The sequence below is a fragment of the Pipistrellus hanaki genome (genome assembly GCF_964339955.1).
Source record: "Pipistrellus hanaki genome assembly, chromosome: 4".
Taxonomy (NCBI): domain Eukaryota; kingdom Metazoa; phylum Chordata; class Mammalia; order Chiroptera; family Vespertilionidae; genus Pipistrellus; species Pipistrellus hanaki.
This window is the reverse complement of record NC_140506.1, coordinates 88,653,312-88,668,141: the sequence shown is the minus strand read 5'-3', so window position 1 is coordinate 88,668,141 and position 14,830 is coordinate 88,653,312. Positions and strand designations below refer to the sequence as shown.

The window sequence follows — 14,830 nt, the reverse complement described above, 5'->3', positions numbered from 1 at the left end:
AGGGAGAGAAACATGGACAAGGGAGAGAGAGAATGGACAAGAGACAGAAGTATCAATCAGATGCCTTCCTCACACCCCCTAATGGGGATGAAGCCTGCAACCAGGTATGTGCTCTGATCAGGAATCAAACGCTCAAACTTTCAGTGTATGGGATGATGCTCCAATCGAGCCACATCAGCTAGGGCTATAGATTTATTTTCTTCTGGTTTTTCCTTTGAAAAAATAAATGTAGTAATCTATTTGGAATATATTTTATTATGTGGTAGGAAGTGATAATATTTCTTCCAATTTCTAACCAGTTGTTCTGAACATACTTACTGACTAACCCTTCTTCATTATCATTGATTCACAGTGTGATGGCTCTATCAGAGGAAGTCCTAGGCTTTCTGGGCTACCTGGTAGGTCTGTGTCTTTGCTAGAGCACACATGTATCTTGGTGAATTTACATTATTATGTTTTCACATTTACTTGGGAGAAGACCTCCTTATTACTCTCCTTTAATGAAAATTTAAAAATGTTTCATCTTTTTCCAGAAGGACCACAGGATTATTTATTTATTTATTAAAAATATTTTTATTGATTTCAGAGAGGAAGGGAAAGGGAGAGAGAGAAAAACATTAATAATAAGAGAGAATCATTCATCAGCTGCCTCCTGCACAACCCCAACTAGGAACTGAGCCCACAACTGAGGCATGTACCCTAGAAAGGGATCAAACATGGGACCCTTCAGTCCACAGGTCGACGCTCTATTTATTGAGCCGTTTTCATTAAGATCCTTTTATAAAAATTCCATGGGGACTGTTATAAGGATTACATGGCTTTTCAAAGATGACATTTACTACATAACTTGTGCCAGGCACTTTGCTGAGTACTTTACATAATCTCATTTAACTTTCATACCCCCTTGAAGCTGGGCTTTTGCTGCCCATCATTTTACAAATCTAGGGAGGTAAACTATTTCACTGAAATCCTAGAGCAAGCAGCATAGTGTGACTTGGACTTAGGTTGGCCCTATTCCAAACCCAAGTTCTACCTGCTTTACTCACCTACTTTCCTGTAAACCAGTGGTTCTCAACCTTTCTAATGCCGCAACCCTTTAATACAGTTCCTCATGTTGTGGTGACCCCCAACCATAAAATTATTTTCATTGCTACTTCATAACTGTAATTTTGCTATTGTTATGAATCATAATGTAAATATCTGCGTTTTCCAATGGTCTTAGGTGACCTACAGGTTAAGAACCACTGCTGTAGAGCCTAGAAAATCTAGAGGTACACAGAGGTGTCTCTTTTTAGAGAGAGTGGAAGGGAAGGGGAGAGACAGAGAGGCACACTGATGTGAGACACACACATCAATTGGTTGCCTCTCACACGTGTCCCAATTGGAGCCAGGGATTGAGCCAGCAACCTAGGTACATGCCCTTGACCTGAATTGAACCTGGGACCCTTTAGTCCACAGGTCGACGATTTAACCACAGAGAAAAACTGGCTAGGGCCAAAGGGGACTATTTTAAGTGAAATAAAATTAGAAACTCAATCCTTCCGTTGTACTAAACTTGATTCAAGTGCTCAAGAGCCATATGTAAGCCACTGTGCCCAGCAGGGCAGGCTGTGACCACAGGTTCAGCCCACAGGCCACAGGAATACTAGAAGGCCTGTCCTTGCTGGCAATGACTATGAGCTGCTGATTTCTGCGATATAGGTGGGATGGGACCCCCTCCCTGAAAATAGCCACATGTGGCTAGTGACTATCAAACTAGATAGTGCAGGAACAGAACATCATCACAGCAGAATGATGTATTGCACAGCTAACATAATCCAAACTGAATACAGTACAGTCACTGAAAAGGATGTTGTAGATTTATTTATACACATTCCTTACCAATGACTTCATAATACACACACTCGTATTTTGTGGGCATGGAAAAAAGGATGCAAACCCTAACATGGCCTAGCTCAGGTAATAGCAGAGAGGGAGGAATTTTCCCTTTTTCATTTTTATTTTTGTTAATCCTCACCCAAAGATATTTTTTCCCATTGCTTTTTAGAGAGAATAAAAGGAGGAAGGGAAAAAAGAAAAAGGGGGAGAGGGAGAGAGGGAAGGAAGGAGGAAAGGAGGGAGGGAGGGAGAGAGAAGGAGAGAGAGAGGGAAAAAGAGAGGGAGGGAGGGAGGGAGAAAGGGAGGGAAAGAGAGAGAGAGAGAGGAACTGAACCCACAACTCTTTGGTGTGGGGGACAATGCTCCAACCACTGAGCACCACCGGCCAGTGGCCAGTGCAAATTTTCACTTTTATATTCTTGGGTATTTATAATAATAAAAGCATAATATATTAATTAGACAAAACATCCTTTCAGACGACCTTCCAGACGAAGCTGGAGCTGTCAGGGAAGCCTGGGTCATGGCTACCAGAGGGAAGCCAGTACCGGCAGTGGGGGAAGGAGGGCCTACTCTTTTTTTTTTAATGTATTTTTATAGGGAGGAAGGGAGAGGGATATATAGAGAGAAACATCAATGATGAGAGAGAACCACTGACTGGCTGCCTCCTGCATGCCACCCACTGGGGGGAGGGGGGTTTGAGCCCACAACCCTGGCATGTGCCCTTGGCCAGAATCGAACCAGGGACCCTTCAGTCCACAGACCGACACTCTACCCAGCCAGGGCAGGAAGGCCTTCTCTTGCACAAATTTCATGCCTCTCTAATTTTTAAAAAAATAAACACACACACATTTTTTTACTCACTTTAGAGAGGAGAGGAAGGGAGAGGGAGAGTAACATTGATCAGAGAGAGAAACATTGACTAGTTGCATCCCACAAGTACCCTGACTGGGGATCAAACCTGAAACCTGGGTATGTGCCCTGAGTGGAAATCAAACCAGCAACCTTTCAGTGCATGGGATGATGCTCAACCAACTGAGCAACACTGGCCATGGCACCCCTGGGTACTTTTAAATGTCTTGTTTCTATACTAATACTCTAAACTTATCTGTCTACATATCTACCTGCTTGAATAAAAGTGTGGCTCCTCCTATTCTACCATAACTAGAATGCTGAGTGAAGACACCGGGAAGACATTCCCATCTTTAGTTACCCAAGCTCCATGGATCAAGGCTTGTTCCCTCCCCATCTGACAAGCAGCACTCATTAATGCTTACTTTTTCTGCAGTCCGGTTCCAGACAGTCACTGTGTGACCCATTTTTAATAAGTTGGAGACGATGCCACTTCCCATTAGGCCGAGGCCCAAAAATCCTATCCTGAAAAAGAGAGAGACTAATTAGTTTGGGGAGGAGTGGAAGGGACAGGGTAAGGTGTCCTGAATGTAGCACAGATTCTGCTTCCTCATAAACCTGGGGTAGGATCTCAGACCACCAGAAACATCGCTCGGCGATGCTCTGACACCATGAGCACTGAGGCAGATGTGGGGCATGCAGAATTGTGCCTTTTCTTATTATGCCATCGCTTAAAAGTGTCCCTAGATTTAAAAGGGCCACAGAAAGAATTATAACATTTCTGGTTTAGGTGTTACAAATAATTTCCTTGATGCCTTGATAGTCTGGGCTTACAATTCCTTAACAGTGTGAAAGCAGACATTTGTCTCCAGCTTTGCAAGAGTTTTGAGTTCTAGGTCTTCAGATACCTCTTGAAAGCACACCAGGATCCATGACAAGTAACTGAAGTGAAGAGTCAGAGCCAGTCACCTTCCTCAACTGCAGAAACCTGGGTCCCAGTCTTCCCCTTCCTCTTCAGGCTCCAAACCTATAGTACCTTTGCATTCTTCCTGATAGCAGAGACAAGCCACGACCCTCTTCTTCAAAGATTTGCCTGAGCTTTGGAGCCAACCTTTCCCAGTGCACGAGTTCTTCCCAAATCTGCCTTCTGCACCTTCCCACATCTGCTGGCCCACCCTCTGTTCTCCACCACACCCTTCTAACTGCAGGCCCATTATGACCCTTTTTTATTTTCTGTTTCCCTTTAATTCCTATAACCTGCTCCTTTCTGCAACCCCAAGAACTTGGGGACTGCTGCTTTTACAGATGATTTTACCCTGCCCAAATGTCTTTTCTTGGTTCCTGTATTTCTTTATTATTTCTCCTGGCATGTGACTGGGCTATACCTCTTTCTTCATTTCTTATTACATTATGTTGTAGTTTTTACTTTGGGCTTTCTCTCAGCTCTGGACACACTCTGCAGCTTCTGCACTTTGACTTGTGCTATCCTTTCAGTATTTTTGGTCTCTGGTAAGACATCTGCAGCCACTTCTGCAAATTGGCTCTTCTACTCAGTTTCCCCTAATTCCTGTTGTAAATTGCATTTCTCACGCTCTCTCTGTCCCAGCCAGAGAGAATCAAATGTAACAGGATCTAAATAGACACTACTCCAAAAAGGAAAGACACATGTCCAACAGACATATGAAAAAATGCTCAAGGTCACTAATCGTCAAGAAAATGCAAATTAAAACTCCACCAAGGTATCACCTCACACTTATCAGAATGGCTATCATCAATAAATCAACAAACAAGTGCTGGCAAGGATGTGGAGAAAGGGAACCCTAGCGCACTGGTGGGAATGCAGACTGGTCCAACCACTGTGGAAAACAGTATGGAGTTTCCTCAAAAAATTAAAAATGGAACTGCCTTTTGACCCAGAATCCCACGTCTGGGTATATATATCCTAAGAATCCTTAATGCCAAAACCGGTTTGGCTCAGTGGTAGAGCATCAGTCTGCGGACTGAAATGTCCCGGGTTCGATTCCGGTCAAGGGCATGTACGTTGGCTGTGAGCACATCCCTGGTGGGGGGTGTGCAGGAGGCGGCTGGTCGATGTTTCTCTCTCATCGACGTTTCTGGCTCTCTATCTCTCTCCCTTCCTCTCTGTAAAAAATCAATAAAATATATTAAAAAAAAAAAAAAAAAAGAATCCTTAAGATAGCAGCCTTATCTACAATAGCCAAGATCTGAAAACAGGCCAAGTGCCCATCAGTAGATGAGCACATAAAAAAGTTGTGGTACATTTACACAATGGAATACTACTATGCGGCTATAAAAAGGAAGGAATTCTTAACCTTTGCGACAACATGGATGGACCTGGAGATTACCATGCTAAGTGAAATAAGCCAGTTGGAGAAAGACAAATACCATATGATCTCACTAATATGTGGAATCTAATGCACAAAATAAACTGACGAACAAAATAGAAACAGAGGCATAGATACATGGAACAGACTGACAAATGTCAATGGGGAAGTGATGGGAGTGACTGGATAAAGAAAGGTGAAGGATTAGCTAAAGAACATATATGCATAGCCCATGGACATGGATAATAGTTTGGTGAGGGCAGGGGTGGAGGGGGGCAATAAGGGATGGGTGGAGGTGGGCAAAGGGGGATGAAATGGGGGACATCTGCAATAGGTCAACAATAAAATATTTACATTTGAAGAAAAGGAAAAGGGAACCTATCACCTTCCTCACCAAATGGTGCCCTGTCCACTAAGTTTTAAGCCAAAGCATAAAAACAACATCTTTTGTCATTCACAGCGATATAGGTAGTGTAAGTTTTCCCTATGATTCTAAATCTTATTCCATTTCTTGGTGTTTGTTCTAAGATACCCTGCAGAACTGGGGGTGAAGCTTCTGGATTTTTAACATGGCAACTACCCTATTTCCCCGAAAATAAGACAGTGTCTTATATTAATTTTTTCTCCCAAAGTTGCGCTAGGTCTTATTTTCAGGGGATGTCTTATCTTTCCATGCACTAGGTCTTATTTTCGGAGGATGTCTTATCTTTCCATGCGCTAGGTCTTATTTTCGGAGGATGTCTTATTTTCGGGGAAACACGGTAACAGTCCTCATGGTGCCCTTGAGATAAGATGTAGAATGTAGACTACGTAGATTAAGAACAATACAGCTAGTTAGCTTTAGTTGGCTTCATACTCAGGTTAAAAAAGTATTTTACTGTAAAGGCAATATAGGCCTTGGATGAAAGCACTGAGAATATACTCAACCTGTCTTAGTTCTAAAAACACCACAATCCTCATCAAATGAATGGGTGACACCCATCTTCCTTTTTATCTATATACTGGAGGCCTGGTGCACGAAATTCGTGCATGGGTAGGGTCCCTAGGCCTGACCAGAGGTAAGGGCTGAACAGGGCCTTCAAGCTGCTGGCTGGGGCCTTCCTTCATTCTGTGCCACCCCTGGTGGTCAGCGCACATCATAGCAAGCGACTGAACTCCCAGCCTCCAGGTTGAACTCCCAAGGGGACACTTTGTATATTACTCATATATATACACTAGAGGCCCGGTGCATGAAAATTCATGCACTGGAGTGGGGAGTCCCTCAGCCTGCCCCCTCTTACAGTCTGGGAGCCCACAGGGGCGGGAGGTGACCCAGAAATCAGGGGAAGGCAACACCCCCATCATACCTCTGCTGCTGACACTGCCGGCAGTGCAAGCCTCGACTGACTCTGGTTACCTTAGCCTTGGGTGGCCCTGGGCGGCTGGGTAGCCACCAACCGAGGCTTGCCTGCACCTTGGGCTGGCCCTGGACTGCTGGGGGCCTGAGGGCAGGTCCGGCCGCACCGTGCGCCTGCTGCCCCCCACTGGCTGGGCTGAGAAGACTGTGGGACTCCAGCGGGGCTGAGGGGACTGGGCGCCACCATCTTTGTGACAGTGTGATGGTCAATTTGCACATTCCCATTTTATTAGATAGTATACTAATAAAAGATATCTCTATATATAAAAGCCTAAGTGTCCGTTATGACTGGAATGACTGGTCAACCAGTTGCTATGAGACACACTGACCACCAGGGGGCAGATGGTCAATGCAGGAGCTGCACTCTGGTGGTCAGTACACTCCTACAGCCTACCTCCCATGGCCAGCAAACCTCTCCCTCTACCTCCCCCAAGCTGACAAATCTCCCATGGTCCCCTCCCCAATCTAGCAGGCTATGTCCGGCAGCTGGCAGGTTGCACCCAGCAGCCGGGCCAGGCCAAGGCCCCAACTGGGACTGGGCGAGATGGCCCCGATCTCCGGCTAGACCTAAGGACCCCAACCATACATGAATTTTGTGCACCGGGCCTCTAGTCTATACTAATAAAAGGGTAATATGCTAATTAGACCAGGAGACCTTCTAGGAGACCTTTTGGACAAAGCCATGGTAGCAGGGCTGAGGCAGAGGTGGTTAGTGGCGATCAGGCCAGGAGGGGAGGAAAGTTGGGGGTGATTAGGCCAGCAAGGGGTGGGGGTGTCAGTTGGGGGCAAGCAGGAAAGTAAAGTGGGGGGGCCAGTTGCAGGCGAGCAGGCTGGTGGTGGTGGTGGTGGTGGGGGGGGGCAGTTGAAGGTGAGTGGTTAGGAGCCAGAGGTCCCAGATTGGAGAGGGTGCTGGCAGGGTTGAGAGACACCCTCCCTCCCCAATGCATGAATTTCATGCACCAGGCCACTAGTATATATATATATATAAAAGCCTAAGCGACTGGTCAACAGATTGACTGGCTGGTAGCTATAATACACACTGACCACCAGGGGGCAGATGCTCAATGCAGGAGCTGTCCCTGGTGATCAGTGCGCTCTCACAGTGGGAATGGGTACCAGATGCACAGCTGGCGAGTGCTGCTGTGGTGGTGCAAGCCTCTCTTGCCTCCACAATGGCAACAGCAATCACAGCAGGGCCGGGATGAGCGGGAACTACACCCTAGCCGCCTGCACTACTACATCCCCTGAGGGGTCCTGGGTTTTAAGAGGGCACAGGCAACCTCCAGTTAGTATATATCATGCCTCTATCTCCTCCACTCTACAAAGAGAAGTCATTCCAAAAAACTGGTAGAATCAGGGATTTCGATAGCACAAAAAATTAGGACTGATGTAAAAGATGCACTGTTTTTAGGATGTGAAAGAACCTTTTGGAAGATACAGACAGGAAAATCAGACTTGGTTATCTTGCTCAGGAGAATGTTTTCAGCAAAAAACCCTTTTTATCATCACAACTCTGAAAACACAACTGGCCAGAATGAGGGCAAAGGTGAGCATGGGTGCAAGCTAAAGTTTGGGGACAGTAGTTAAAACTCTCCAACCTGTCTTTGGACAGAGAGCAGCAAGCAAGTGCATGAGGACTGGAAGGTGACTGCAGGGAGAGCCAGGGAGGACAGGATATTCTAAGTACCTTCATCTCTCATCCCCCACAGTCAAATTCAGGATTTTCATCACAGTTCTGCTAAGCTAGAGGGTTCTCAAATGTGGGCTCCTGACTAGCAGCAGAGGCATATCTGGGAACTTGTCCAAAATACAAATTTTCAGGCTCCACCCCAGACCTACTGAGAAAACTCCAGGGATCAGTCCAATAATCAGTGCTTTACTAACAGCCTTCCAGGATATTCTGAGGCACAGGAAAGTCTGAGAAGCATAGAGCTGAGCATTCCTTGCTCACAAACTCACATCTAAGGGCATACATTTAAAGACAACTTTTGTCTTCTGCAAGTCAATTTACTCCCAGACAAATCATCATCAGTAAAGATTACAACTTTCCTCCTTTTTTTACATTCAGTTCTAGCAATGACTGGAGCATAACCTTTAAAGATTCCCCTTGGGGTCATTCCTCATCCCTCAGCAGAACCAAAGAAATCTTTTTGCCAAAGGCCCTACTTTTTGTCTGTGGGTGTGATGCTGCCATTCACGGCCGTGCTGTCTGCTGCCTGGATGGAGGTAGACCCCGTCTCCTAGGGAAAGCAAGCACAGAGCATCAAGTCAGGCTGCCCATGGCAAGGCCCTAGTGGAAGATAAAAACGAGGAGGCGTGGAACCTACATACCTCTTCACATATTTTCAACTTCTTTGTGATGGCCTGGTAACAGACAGCTGGCTAATAAAGAGGGAGGAAAAAAACACCACTTATTAAACCATTCTTCATTAAAATTTACCTAAAAAGTTAGGCCTAATGTGGGCTGCTAACATCAAAATCTTATTTGGTGTTCTAGACACAGAAAGTTAACACACATTACTTCATTCAATTCTCCATGCAACTCTGCAAAATCCTTTTGTTAAAAATGACATTAAGAATTAGAAGCATTTGGTCAGGTGCCCAGAATTACATTGTTGGTCAGTGTAACTGGGTTTAGAACCCAGCTTTGTCCAACTTCAAAGCTACATCCTATCAGCAGATCCGACCTAACCGCATACCTTGCAGTCAGAAAACTTTCCCTCCACACCTGGAGGCTATGGAGATTATCCACCCAACAGCACATGCTACCTCACATGTGGCTGACAGCTCACGGGTTTTGGTTTCTGCCCTATACTCTGAAGGCAATCACAAATGTCTCAATCACACAGCTGACAAGTTTTTAAAGCCTCCCCCCACTTTCTTTGGGGTGTGTGTATCTATAATAATAAAAGTGTAATATACCAATTAGACCGGACGTCCTTCCAGACGAAGCCAGGGCTGTGAGGGAAGTCCGGGTCCTAGGTGCCTGCTGGCAGCTGGAGGGAAGCCCAGGTCCTGGGTGCCAGAAGGAAGCTGGTGCTGGCAGCAGGTGGAAGGAAGGCCTACCCTTGTATGAATTTCATGCACTGGGCCTCTAGTTTTTAATATTAACAACACCTCATTCATATGTCTTTTACTAGTAACTAGCTGCTTTGGGCAGTGGTATAGGCAGAGCCTAACTTTTCAGACTTGTAAGGTGAGGTTCCAATGAGCAACACTCTGCCTTAGGCCAGCTCCTGACCAATGATCAAGAACTTCAAAGAACAACTCACCTTCTCGGTTTGGCTGAGCAGGAAGTGATGGAAATGAGGGTCTGCATCTTTAACTGGCTGAAACCAGAAAATTATTAAATAAAACAAATCATCTTCCACCAAAGACCCCTTCCTTTTGCCTGATAACTGCTTTCCTCTGGCTAAACACCCCAGGGAGCTGGCCCTAATTTTATAACTGCTTGGAAATTCTTTTCCCATTGTTGATCTAAGCCTTTTGTAAACGACGTCTGTTCCAGCTAAAGGAAACTGGCTTCAAGTAGATATTTTCTGCCAGGTTGGTATACAAATCATTCCAATAACATCATTTAAAAGGGAAAACATTTAAAAGGCATACTAATATTTTTAAAGTCCAGTATTCTCACTAGTCATGTTGGATAACACAGCTGACAAAGCCAAATCAATTTTAAGGGCTCTTTTTCAATTTTAGGGTTTGGCCTACTTGTGTTTGATACCAGACCTTTTAGTGTTTTTATCTCACTGAGGGTCGATATTAATAGAAATAAAGTGACAACAACTGCAGGACTTCCATAATTAGGCCCAATAACAGGGAAAGGGTGCCTCTATACCAAGAATAGACTAACATATGGCTACTAACCATCAACGTTTTATATACAGACAGTGAAAGGGTGTTTTAAAGCATCAAGTGAAAAAAATCTGTGGATGATACCACTTTTTTGAAAAATAACCCTGGTCTCAACCACACAAACTATATATGGGTATGTAATTAGTAAGTGATGGTCAATGGGTGTATCAAAGGGGCTGAAATAAATTATATCAAACTTAACAGTGAGGACCCTTGAGAATGGAAACTTGCATTCTTTACCTCATACTCCTCTGTACTGTTTGATTAAAAAAAAAAAAAAAAAAAGAAAGAAAGAAAAAAGAAAAAGAAAACGGCAGCTTCACAATCACAAAAAGAAGAAAAATGGATAACAAGTGTATGGCAGTCAGGCCAGGAATCAGCTCTGAGGCCAACTTTGAACTGGCCCACAGGAGAGAACCTTACCTCATTCACAGTTGGCTGCCATTTAAATGCAGCCATGGTTCCGGCCATCATCCCCTTAATGGTACTAGACTCAGGAATGGTGAGATCCTACAGAGGGAAAGGCATATGGTCAAGATGCTGATACCGTGATAGACGTTTTCCTGCCCCAAATTGGGGAGCAACTCTTCATTGATCAGCTTCCTTCAGTCACATTCCATCCACGCTAACCCCCTAGCCTGTCCTGGCAGGTATTGCTCAGGGGTTAGAATGTTGGCCTGTGCACCGAAGGGTTGTGGGTTCGAATCCTAGTCAGGGATATGTATCTGTGTTGCAGGTTTGATCCCTGCCTTGGTTGGGGCGTGTGTGGAGAGCAGCCCATTTATTTCTCTCTCTCACATCGATGTTTCTTTCCTCTCTCTCCTCTTCCCTCCCCCCTTCCACTCTCTAAAAATCAATCAATCAATCAATGGAAGGAGGATGAGAATAAAAAACCCCACTAAAAACAGCCCACCTGGCATGGCTCAGTGGTTGAGCATCGACTTATGAACCAGGAGATCATGGTTTGAATCCTGGCCAGGGCTCATGCATTGGTTGCGGGCTTGATCTCTACTATGGGGCATGCAGGAGGCAGTATCTTTTTTATTTTTTTCAATATATTTTGTTGATTTTTTTACAGAGAGGAAGAGAGAGGGATAGAGAGTTAGAAACATCGATGAGAGAGAATCATCGATCAGCTGCCTCTTGTACGCCACCTACTGTGGATGTGCCTGCAACTAAGGTACATGCCCTTGACCGGAATCGAACCTCAGTGACGCTCTACCCACTGAGCCAAACCAGTTTCGGCAGGAGGCAGTATCTTAATGATTCTTTCTTATCATTGATGTTTCTATTTCTCCTTCTCCCTTCCTCTCTGAAATCAATAAAAGAATATTTAAAAACAAATAAAAAACAAAAAAACAAAAAACCCTTAGCCAGCTCCATGGTCTCAGCATCAGTTCAAGCCCCTGTCTCTGGCCAGGTTCTAATGATCGTCCATTGGGAGAACCAGGAAAAGTTCTCATCAACACAGAGTGAGCTTTTCTTCTCAGTTCTTGAAATAACAAAACATTCTGGTGTGTGATGGAGAAAAGCCCAACTATATTTTGCAGTGTTGTTAGCAGGTCACAGAGAAAATTCCTTATGGCGAATAATAAACATTATTAAGAAAACAGTACAGGCTTCAGAAGGAATCCACTAATCTCAAAAACAAACCAACACACAAACAAACCAACCACCAAAAAAGCCGCATGGTGCTCATGAGGAAATCTGCCCAACATTTTTCAGGACTAAGCGACAGAACTGGAAGTCAGGGTGGTCTGGAGCCAAGATCCCCACTCTCTCCCGAGACTGATGCAAGGAAAGGACCCAGCGGAATGAGGATGCTGCTCCTCTTTATTAAGGGCCTGGCCCATACCCGTTCTAGGCAAAGAGGCACTGTTCATTCCAGCTTTACAACTGGCCTGTTCTCTTTCCTCCATCACTGACTTTACTAACTCCTCTCTTTTTCTATCTGCTATCTTCCAGCCACAGTGGTCCTCCCAACATTTCTACTTGGATATCAAATAGGTATCTTGCCATGCCCAACTGAACTCTTGCTTTCCCTGCCCAAACGGCTTCTTCTATGGTCTCAATTTCCGAAACAGCAACTCCATACAACCAGGCCAAGATCCTTGGAGTCCTTGATTCTACCCTCCTCTCTCCTCTAGTCCATCAACAATGATTATGGTTTTACAAATGGGAATCTGCAACCCCTTCTTCCGAGTACCCCTACTAACACCCAAGGATCAGGCTACCATTGCCTATCGCTTGGACTGGAGCAAAAGGAATATCTATGCTTCTGCTCTGGGCCCGTACAGTCTAGGCCAGGGGTCCTCAAACTTTTTAAAGTGGGGGCCAGATCACGGTCCCTCAGAGAGCTGGAGGGCCGGACTATATGAACTACTAATTCCTACTGTAACACCTTGGCTGTGCTCACTGCCCAAAAAACCTGGCGGGCAGGATCAGACTCCCCTGGGGGCTGCATGTGGCCCACGGGCCGTAGTTTGAAGACCCCTGGTCTAGGCTATACACAGCAGCCAGAGTGAAAGCATGACACTTCTCTGCCTAAAAGTGGCATCCTGTCTCACATGGTCAAGCTAGAGGCTTTTATTGTGGACTCTAGGGCCCTAGATGTGCTGCAACCCCACTCCATGCTAATCTCCAACCTAATGTCCTGTTACTTTCTCTCCCCTGACCTCTCTCCAGCCCACCAGCACCCCCTTGGCCCTCCACCTCCATTCCTCGAAAACACCACACATGCAAATACTCTCGTGCCTTTGCACTGCTGGGAATACTCTTCCAACTTGGTTCATATGCTCACTTTAGGTCTCCATTGAAATGTCACTGTATCAGAATGCTTTCCCTCATCTCTCTATATTTTCCTCCATTGGAACATGATGATTACTATAATGAAAGTTTAACATATGCCAGACATTAGTGTGCTATTTATATGTGTACTAGAGGCCCGGTACACAAAATTTGTGCATGGGAGGTGGGGGGGTGGGGGGGTTATCCCTCAGCCCGGTCTGTATCCTCTCCAACCTGGGACCCTTTGGGGAATGGCCAACTGCCGGTTTAGGCCTGATCTAGGATATCGAGCCTAAACCAGCAGTTGGACATCTCTCTCACAATCCGGGACCGTTGGCTCCTAACCGCTTGCCCACGTGCCAGCCTGATTGACACCTAACTGCTCCCCTGACAGCCTGATTACCCACAATTGCCCTCCCCTGCCGAGACCCGCCTCCTCTGCCAGGACCACAAAACCCCCAGGCCTCACCACGCGGAGTGGCCACCAGGCCCTGCCTCTGCTGTGCGTTGGGCCATCTTGTGATGACTTGAGAGCTTGACACCACCTAGGCTATTATTAGTATAGATTCTCACATAATTGTCACAACCTCATCTCCATTTTACAGAGGAGAAAACTGAGAGAGCTTAAGAAGCCTTGCCAATGGTCACAGAGCTAAGAGTGTGGTAGATGAAATTTAAACTCAGGGAATTTGGCTTCAGGATCTATCCTATATAATAAAGATGTAACATGCAAATGGTCATCATGCAGTGAAGTGTAACAACTGACTAATGATCTGAACACAGAATAGCAGGAGGGTGGGGCAGCGAGCTACAAACTGGCGGAGGAAAACTACAAGAAGGAGCAGGGCAGCAAGCTGGGGGGCGGGGAGGGCAGGGCAGTGGGTGGAGGGCTATAGGAGGGTGGCAGCGAGCTACTGGCTACAAGTGCACAGTAGAGAGCTACAGGAGGAGGCAGGGCATCAAGCTATGAGGGGGCAGGGGGGCACGAGGAGAGCTACAGGAAGGCGGGACAGTGGGTGGAGAGTTACTGGAGGGTGGCAGAGATCTACCGGCGCACGGATTTGTGCGCAGGGCTACTAGTGTTATTATAAGTAGGTTCTATGAAAGTAAGAACTTCACCAATTTTGTTTACTTTATATGTCCCATGCTGGAAACCATTCCTGGTACATAGGTGGTGTTCAATATTTATTGGAGAAATGAACACGATAAGGGCCTTGTTTATCTATCACGCTGCTTTATCTCTAGACACTTGTTGAATATAGGGGTTTGGGTAAAAGAGGTCTAGTACAGTACTGCCAAAAACAATTTCTGCCATGATGAACATGTCCTATACCTGTACTAATACTATAGCCAATAGTCACAAGTCTACCACGGAGCACCTGATAAGTGGCTAGTATGACTGAGAAACTGAATTTTAAATTTTTTTTAATTTAAATGTAAACAGTCACCTGTGACTAGGGGCAGCACAGCTTTAATGATTAGCCCAAGACCAAAATGACAGATGAGAGTAAGGCAGAGAACATAACTCTCCACCTAGCACTAACCAAAGGCCTTGACTCCTAAAGCAGTGTTTTCTGTATTAGTCCAGAATTTTAGGAGAGACACAGGGTTGACAGCTTTATTCTGTCAGGGTGCTTTGTGCCGAGTTGTAGTTCTCAGCTAGAGACTTGGACGGATGTCTAGACACAAACACAGCCTCTGCTTGCCTGCATGTAATTGA

General features: G+C 45.4%; 1 protein-coding gene across 6 annotated transcripts in view; it reads right to left on the bottom strand.

Annotated features, from left to right (window-relative positions):
* GLYR1 (glyoxylate reductase 1 homolog) overlaps nucleotides 1-14,830 on the bottom strand; it is a 46,240-nt gene that overhangs the window by 13,014 nt on the left and 18,396 nt on the right. For all 6 annotated transcript variants that reach the window (XM_084882337.1, XM_084882338.1, XM_084882339.1 and 3 more), the window contains 5 exons: nucleotides 10,747-10,833; nucleotides 9,741-9,797; nucleotides 8,800-8,850; nucleotides 8,635-8,708; nucleotides 3,153-3,252 (listed from right to left, as the gene is read on the bottom strand). In XM_084882337.1, the coding sequence (XP_084738463.1) occupies nucleotides 3,153-3,252; nucleotides 8,635-8,708; nucleotides 8,800-8,850; nucleotides 9,741-9,797; nucleotides 10,747-10,833 (369 nt within the window). The remainder of the gene's footprint in view (nucleotides 1-3,152; nucleotides 3,253-8,634; nucleotides 8,709-8,799; nucleotides 8,851-9,740; nucleotides 9,798-10,746; nucleotides 10,834-14,830) is intronic.